The sequence below is a fragment of the Orbicella franksi genome, chromosome 15 (genome assembly GCF_964199315.1).
Source record: "Orbicella franksi chromosome 15, jaOrbFran1.1, whole genome shotgun sequence".
Classification (NCBI taxonomy): domain Eukaryota; kingdom Metazoa; phylum Cnidaria; class Anthozoa; order Scleractinia; family Merulinidae; genus Orbicella; species Orbicella franksi.
Genome location: NC_138159.1, coordinates 17,828,853 through 17,838,022, shown reverse-complemented (window position 1 = coordinate 17,838,022; position 9,170 = coordinate 17,828,853). Strand labels below are relative to the sequence as shown.

The window sequence follows — 9,170 nt, the reverse complement described above, 5'->3', positions numbered from 1 at the left end:
TGCGAAATTCTTGAATTTCTTTCGCTATTGCCAAGAGGCAATCTGTAACTTTCCTAGAACTCCAAAAGGTTTACTAAGATTTCTCGGTTCCAGACCTCGTATTAGCTGACCGCAAGTTATGATGAAGTCGAGGGATGTTCGTCAAAAATTTGAATTAAACTGGGCGTGGCTCAAGCATTATTTGACCTTTAAAAGATACCACTTAAAACGGAAATCACAGCGGTTTTCTGAAATTGCTTCTTCGACGGAACCCCCAAATGCCAAATGGATGAGTTCTTTAGCCAAGATTAAACCTTAAATTCCTAGATTACATGTCAAAACGGAAAACTACATTAGTAGGGGCTAGATGTTATAGATTCATGCCAACAATCTACTTTAGAAGGAAAAAAAAACCGTCTCACATCGAAAAAGTTGCCCTGTTAGCAAGGCGAGACCCAGCAGGCAACGAGCTCAAATAACAAGGGCCTGGGAGCGGCTCGCATGAAGAGACTATGATCTACTTGGTTGCGCGCATATTCGGTGACGTAATAAAATTTCGCGTCAAATGGAGAGAACTTTCATTATTGAAAAATTAACATAAAAATTACACCAGTACAAGCAGATAGAAACTATTTACATGTTCAATGAAAAGTAGATCGGTTTTCCTCACATGTTATTTTTAGAAAAGCAATAGAGGCAGCAAATTATTGATGTAAGTTAAAATCAGGATAATTAGCATAACTTCTGATCGAGTTTATATCTGCTATATTCTGGGAGACGCAGTGGCCTCATGGTTTGTGCGCTCGTCCTCAGATCGAGCGGTCCTGGTTCGAGCCCTGGTCGGGGACATTGTGTTGTTCTTAGGCAAGACACTTACTTTCACAGTGCCTCTCTCCACACAGGTGTTTAAATGGGTACTGGTGAAATTAATGCTGGGGGTAACCCTGTGATGGACTAGCATCCCATCCAGGGGAGAGTAGAAATACTCCTAGTAGCTTCATGCTACGAAACCGGGCTAAGCTCTGACCTGATTGGCCACTTGGCTCGTATGCAGACGTTACCTACCTACCTGATCCACTATTACGTAGACACGCAACGTGATTGGCTACACAAGGGCCTCGTAAAGATCGATAGTGGGAGCTGGTCAATCTTTAAAAATGGCTCAAGTTTCGCGCCTTTATGTAGTTTCTGCGATAAAAATTATTTTTTTGAGTGCATGATAGATCAGTCAGTAGGCAGGGGCTTGTTATTGCATGAATTCAGATGCGCAAATTTCAGGAGTCTTCTGCCCCGACCCTCCCCAGGTCAGTAGGGTATGCTTTTACAATTAAACAGCTCACTCTCGGTTTCTATTGACTTTCATACTGACTTGTCAGTCGATAGAAACCAAAAACGCATAATGAAGTAACACTAATTTTTACACAAATTAATTGATTTTATTTCTTATTCAAGATAACATGTTTTCATGCTTAAAATACACCATATTACAATACAATCCTGTGTCACACCAGTCTTAGCTGAAACTTCAGCAATGTATAAACAGACCTGTAGTATCGATATTACTATATATACAATCTTACGTTTACAACAACTCCCAGTCTGGGTTTTTCAGTCAAAAAATCTAACTACAATATTATATAAAAATAAGGCAATATAAATTACACCAGAGCTACAATACACTAGAGCTAAAATACACTAGAGATACATTTAAATATAAAAATTAAAATCAAAAATGTTTCCCATGCATAGTTTTTCCACTTACTAGACAAGCATATTGAGAAAGTTTGTAAATTAGTTAATCGGCTAATCAAGCACAATCCTTATCAAAGATTGCTTGTCATAATAATTATCACCTAGTGAAAACTCCAACAAAATCAACATTGCACAAATTTAGTACAAATGTCATGATGCCTTATATCCTTGAAAGAGAAAATGTAGTTCTGGTGTCTGAAACAAATATACTAGTTTAATTAAAATCATATAACAAGGAACACTGAACATTTTGGAATAATGAACACTTGTCACAAATTCAATTTGAACTCGCAAATGTTTTCATCCATCTTCACAACTTACAAATGGAGTGCAAATATCATTTTTACCTCAAACTAAGTATAAAATTTTCCTCCTAACTTTCAATGTAAAGTTTAACAACAGTAATATTTCGTGTTCTTAAACCTAATGCTCCAACAGAACAAATAATGACACTTATTTCATAAGTTAGAGAGGGCGACGTCTCACTCAAAAATCTGTATACGATGGTTATTCATGTCAGTCACAACAATTCGGCCATTATTTAGAACTGTCACAGACTTTGGATTCTGGAACTCTCCTAAATTACTGCCCGTTGTTCCAAACTTGCCAACAAACTTTCCATTTAGTTCAAAAACTTGTATTCTATGATTACCTGAATCACAGACCATCAGGTGTCCTGACTTGTTCACTGACAAACAACCTGGATAATTAAACTCCCCGTCCCCTCCACCACGCTTTCCAAACTTGTACTGAAAGTTCCCATTCCTGTCGTAAACTTTCAGACAATGTTCACTGGAGTCTGACACTATGAGATATCTATCACACTGAACACAATGGAGAGGATAAGTAAAAGAACCCTGCCCACCTATCTTCATTAGAAACTTGCCATCTGGAGAAAAGATCTTAATCAGTTTGTTACCTGCATCAGCAACGATGATATTACCATCACTGTCTACAGATAAACCACAAGGATAAGAGAGCCGACTATCAAGGCTTCCTTTCCTGCCAAACGAACTTACGTACTCACCCTCCTCACTGAAAATCTGGATTCTAGAATTACCATTGTTAACCACGAAAATATTTCCATTTTTATGACATGCTATTCCCGCTGGAAAATTAATTTCCCCGTTTTTGTTACCTTGCCGACCAAAGGATCTTAAGTAATTTCCATCACTGCTGAAGATTTGAACTCTGTGGTTAAAACGATCAGCTACAGCTATCTCGTCCCTGGCATTCACTGCCACCCCCCAGGGACAGTCAAACATTCCGACAGAGGAGCCTTTTTTTCCAAAAGATAAAACAGGTCTGACCTGAAGTAGCTGTCCTTTAACAGTGAAAGGACTGTCGAGAACATGTCCTCCGTTTACTTTTACTGTCACTTTGTATCTGCCTTGTTCTTTTGGAGAATAGCTAACCTTGTAGCTTCCATCCTTATTGTCATTTATTCGTACTTCCGTCGCGCATTCTCGTCCTTGTTCATCCCTGATTTCTACCGTTACACGGTCATGTTTGTTGTAACACTGTCTTGCTTGAGCGTTTCTTGTCGTCAGAACAAATTGTGCTTCACTTCCAAGAGTTCCTTCTTCGAGTCCTTTGCCTTCAGCGATGCACTGACTAGCTTTTGTTTGGTGCATAATTTTCAAAGAACCAATTTCTTCGGTGTTGCGGACAATGTTTACCAGCTTTTGATTTTCCACGAAAGTTAAACGTACTAGAAGACCTTCAGGGTCACCATCAGTTGGCTCGACTTGATCAACTCCTTCGAAGATTATCTCCAATGATTTCTTGACTTGTACAACTTCAGCGTTACTTCCCGTTAAACGTTTTTCAGCCTTTTCTAGCGATGATTCTATGACTGCTATTTGTTCCTCGATCTTGTTCTTACGCTTTGTCAGCCTTTCAAGCGATTTGCTTGTTTGCTTTTCTACGGCTGAGAAAATATTTTGTTTCTTCGCTTCAATGACGGCAATCAAATTGTCAACAGTGTTTTGAACATCTCTCTTCACGTCTTCGCCTCGTTGTGCGAGCTTAGCGTAGTCTTCATCAAGCTGACGAATCATGTCCTTCTTTGCTTCTAAATTGTTCCTCTGTGTTTCAATTATAGATTTCATGTGAATCTTCTGTCTTTCTGCTTCTTCTTGGATTAAGTTCAGAATATGTCCTCCGTGTTCTAACAGGACACAAGTTTGGCAAACTGCCGTTTCACAGTTCTTGCAAAAGAATTTCAGTTCTTCTTTCGTATGCCCTTGCTTGTGGCAAAAAGCTGGTCGCTTTAACACATCCTCATAGTCCTTGTCTTGAAAGTCTTTGAGCGCCAGAACACGGTGATCTTTATTGCTTCGCATGATGTTATGTCCAGTTACGCACTCTTGACAATAGAATATGCAACATTGGAAACAATAAGAAGTCTCGGAGCTTTCTTTGTCACAATTTCCACATGTTACTGGGCTGTTTCTGCACTCCTTGATTGCCAGCACATCAATCAAGCCATTGAGATAAAAACTGGTTGGAAGATCTTTCAGATCGCCACTTTCAGGTACTCTGCTAACGGCTTGACATTTCGGGCATCTGATGGTGTCGCGACCATGGCTTGTCGTATGCCATTGTTTCAAGCAGTGCAGACAGAAACTGTGTAAGCATGGCAGCTGTTTCGGATCGGTAAATATGTTGGAACACACCGAGCAAGACACTTCTTCACGGAGATTATGAAGCAACGTTTTGATATCCATGTTGTCTTTAGAAATAAGCGAGCGAAGCAAGGTCTTCGTGGTGGAGTACAACTCCAAACAATGAAGTCTTGCGACTTTCTTTTTTAGCTTTTCTAAGAATCCTGACTGTTTATTATGATAATCTTTTTCATTGTAAGAACCAATCAGGACCTTTGCTTTTGATAGATGTTCTTCGGTTTGTGATTCCAAGGAATGCAACCAAGCAACACCCAGTTTCGCTGACAAATCTACAAAAGTCACTGAAAGCCATCCTAGGACGACGACCTCGTCAAAGAGTCCATGCAGAACGTAGATTCATAAACACAATATAAATTTACTAATTAAAGTTGGATGTTATAATTTACATATTCGAAGTGACGAAGATAGGATTCTAGTCTGCCACAGAGTCTTGTCTTGAAGTGGGCTGGGGTTCTGGAGGACAATAGCACATAGCTTGCAAAAGTGAAACTAAGTACCACCCCCCAGGTCAAGACACAACATGCAATGAGCGGTGACCCACTCGGGGTATATTACAAGGCTCGTTAACTACTGGTGCGAAAGGCAGAAAGTAAACACAGACAGAGAGCAACGTACAGGTAAAATCAACGTTATGCCCGATGGAAGACGGAGGTGCCAGGAGCCCATCACCATCAAGTGATGGGCTCCTGGAGGTGCCAGATGTGGAACATTTGACTGGCCCTGAAGTAAGGTAAGCAAAGTCTGTACGGACGAGTCAAGTAGCCCATCAGGCCGGTGTTTATCCCGGGTTCTGTAGCATGAAGTCACTAGGAGTATTTCTACTCCCCCCTGGATGTGATGCTAGTCCATCGCAGGGTTACCCTCAGCATCAAAATCGTCAGTACTCACTTGTACGCCTGTCTTGCCCAATATCCCCGGCCGGACTCGAACTCGGGAGCACTCGATGTTAAGTGGACCATGAGGCACCAGGTCTTCCAGTCGTCCTAAGACGTCTCAAAATAAGTGAAATCGATAATTTTACAATAACTGTGTAATTTTTCGCGCTGATTGGCTCATTTGTATCATCAACAGGAGTACAGACGGATAAAATTTTAATTTATGCGAGCTTTCAAGTTCAACTTTCAGCTGTCAAACTGTCAACTTCTTAACCAATGTGATTTTATGGCCTTTTTTAAGTAGCCAATCAAAAAGCGAGAAAAGCTATTCACAATGTTTACGGCGTTTACGGCTATTGACAATATTTACGGCGTCTTTTCCCCTCATTTATTCCCGGCATTTGACCATTCTGGGGTCTTGTTATTGTAAAAGACGAATTGACGTCAGTTTTTTATGCGTCTGTCCCCTTATTGATGATAAATTTCGTCATGACATTGTCAAAGTTTAATGTGGAACCACTCGCCTGCGGCTCGTGGTTCCACAGCCACGTTGATAACGTTATGACGCAATTTATCGTCAATAAGAGGACAGACGCATAGAAAAACTGACGTCAATTTGTTAAAATTCAACCATTTTCGTTGTGCAATTGGGAATCATCTTGTATTTTAGGTGAATGCGTTGTTCTACCCAACCTAGACACTGAACTAGTGAAGTTTTTATTACACAGACTGGACAGAGCTGTGCCTTTAGAATTTTTTCCTTCTTATTAAAACAATGAAAGAGAAAGTAGCAATAAAATTAAAAGAGACTTAAAAAGAATTCACCCCATTTGTCGTACCTTATACGTACGCATTCATTGATATACTATGAAAATATTTTAAAAATTCTTTTCAAATGATCCATCGGCCGGTGTGTCTATAACTTATTTATACTTTTGTTCATTTCTTTATATATTGTGTGCAAATAGTTGATTAATTTAATTACTGTATTTAGGTTAATTGATTTATTGATTTATTGATTTATTATTTTATGCCATCTGCTCTCTCTCGTCATAAGTTGGCTGCGCCCACAGCACGAGGAGTAGTGGGTGCTTTCATTATGTCAAACCGACCGGTCAGAGATCAGTGGGATCGATCAGTGGGAATACCCGAGGAAAATAGAACGACATTTTCCGATTAAACCGGGCCAACCAAGAGGAATGGCTCTTGCCATTTTTTATTCCTTTTCCGAATTTCCTACATAATTGAAGAGAGGTGGGGAAATGAACCAGTTTGTCAAAAATGGAACGGCAAATTTCGGTCGGAACATTCCGACCAAAATAAGTGCACCACTTCCAGAGGTGATCCCGAATATTCCGTTTGGAAGAACGAAGTGTCTAAATGACCGTCAGCCGGTCAAGGTCTTAAATAGACTAAATGACCGGCAGTCAAGACATTTTTGAAGTTCAGGCACTGCGGTTAGCCTAAAAAGCACTCCGGTTAGCCTAAAAAGCACTGCGGTTAGCCTAAAAAGCACTGCGGTTAGCCTATAAAGCACTCCGGTTAGCCTATAAAGCACTCCGGTTAGCCTGTTTACGGTTAGCTCATAATAATAATGGTAAGAGAAACACGATATATACTTAAAAAATACCGAAAGCTGCCGGCCAGTTTCGGTGGCGCAGTGGTACTGAGTATCGCTTGCCATGCGGGCGTCCCGAAGTCTAACTGCCGGTCATTTAGTCTATTTAAGGCGGAGGTCTACATGAAGGCCGTATTTTGGCTGGGTATTATGGTTTTAACGCAAATATCTCGTTCACGTTTCAAGCGGTCAAGAATATCTCGGCTCATCCCACATATCTATGTTTTGGGCTGTTCTGTAAATTTTTTGGTGATTTTTAGGTATATTTGGAGATAGATAGTTTTTCTCAAAGGTTTAGTAAAATTTATGGAGATAGGAAATTTTGAAGATTTGGAGTTGTTTTAAAATTATAATTTGAAGTTAAAATTTGGTAGACGTACACCAGTGGTGTTCCATAACCTTTTTTTCCCTTTAATGCCTCTTTAAACTTCCTAAAATTTCACTTAAATTCATGTTTACCCCCGCCTTAAAACCTTGACCGGCTGCCGGTCATATAGCCACAGTTGGAAGAAAGCGACACGGACCTTTCCATTTGACTTCTGACCGAAATGCCCGGAATCTTTGGCATAATGGAAGCGGCACCCATTCAAATCCGAGCTGTCCTACCAAAACGAGGGATACGATTGAGAGTATGCTTTCTTTGCAGCTAACAAAAATATATGTATATAAAAAATAAATTTACACTGTCAATCAGTTTTACGTATTTCCGGTATTACGAAAATATCGGCTACATAAAAACACGTCCCAATGTAAAATTCTCATTGTACCTGAAGAAGGCTGGTTTGGCCAGCCGAATTATAGTACACCTTCAAAAAATCATCCTACGTTGCGTCAGTTTTTGCTTTTGAATTCTTCATTTTACATGTGAAGCTGATTAGATCACTATTGATCCAACGTATACCAGCAGGATCATCGTCCCGGTTGCTTGCTTAAACATTTCATAAAAATATAGACAATGCTTATGTTGCTTTGCCTTCTTTTAATAACTAACTCGAAAATTCTGGGTTTAATTTGACAAGGAACAAGATATTTTGTTCAAAATAACAGAACTGTTATCCTACCTGGCGATACTCCGACGATGAACGACGAGCGACGAACAACGAGCGACGAGCAACGAGCGAGTTGCCGGACGCGGGTGACCCATTTTTGGCGCCAAATTAAATGCTTGGGGATCACACAAAATGTTTCATATTATTCACTGTTTACAATCTGAGATGGGTTTGGTATTAACCCCTTTTCACGAGTATTCCATGCCATCTCCAGTGGGAAAAGTTGTCCGACTTCAATGCTTTAGCTGTTATAAACATAAATTGAGTTCAGGACAGTACAGTTTTTCCTGACTACTTAAACCTGATTGGTCAATTTTCAGGCGTACCAGCCGCGTGCAAGGCACCCTCCTGTATGTATTAAAGATGTCTCGGTTCCAGACCTCGTATTAGCTGACCGCATGTTATGAAAAAGTCGAGGGATGTTCGTCGAAAATTTTAATTAAACCTCTAAGGAAGAGCAATCTGGGCGTTTCTCACGCTTTATTCGACCACTGAAAGATACCAATTAAAACGGAAATGACAGCGGTTTTCTGAAATTATTTCTTCGAGGGAACCCCAAAAAGATAACCCCTTTGAATACCAAACTTTCGCCAAAAAATACCGTTTTTAACCGTTTAGTCAGGTTTTTTAGCTGCCAGGACGCTAAATAAGCCTAAGTTTTGCTAAGAAAGCTTTTTTTACTAAAAGGAGAGATTTTTCGAGGATTAGGCACAAAATTGAGCAAAATTTCAATTCCGGGCATGGGCATAAGCCATTTTTTTTTTACTATTAACCGTTCTCAATTTTGTTTGTTGCCCCTTTCCTTTCTGTTTTTCTCGGCCCTTTTACACTGGCTACCTTTTGCATTGTATGTTCTTTCTGGCTGCCGTGAAAAGTTGGATGTTAATTACGGGCGAAGCCTAGAAATGGACCTTGATCAATCATAGGCGTAGTGGACCATTTTACCACCGTTTTTGCACCAAAACTGATAACGTTGTTTTTCGATTTGCGACGTCGGAATGTCGTCGATATCTAAACCTGACCATTGTGCGGAAAGGCCTAGCCTAGTACTACTATCTGCTTATCAAGAATATCTGATGACATCTGATGACATTTAAATTGGTGACGTCACAAGTGGTACAAAGAGCACAACCATTAATTACGCATGTATATGCGTACTTGGTATTCAAACGGTTAAAATTAAAATTGTGTCGTTTTGTCTTGAACAACG

General features: G+C 40.0%; 1 protein-coding gene across 1 annotated transcript; it reads right to left on the bottom strand.

Annotated features, from left to right (window-relative positions):
- Nucleotides 1-1,250: 1,250 nt before the first annotated feature.
- LOC145469643 (E3 ubiquitin-protein ligase TRIM45-like) lies at nt 1,251-4,466 on the bottom strand. Its single transcript, XM_081453400.1, has one exon. It carries the CDS (start codon nt 4,458-4,460, stop codon nt 2,214-2,216), a length of 2,247 nt encoding a protein of 748 aa, XP_081309526.1. The 5' UTR covers nt 4,461-4,466; the 3' UTR covers nt 1,251-2,213.
- Nucleotides 4,467-9,170: the final 4,704 nt, after the last annotated feature.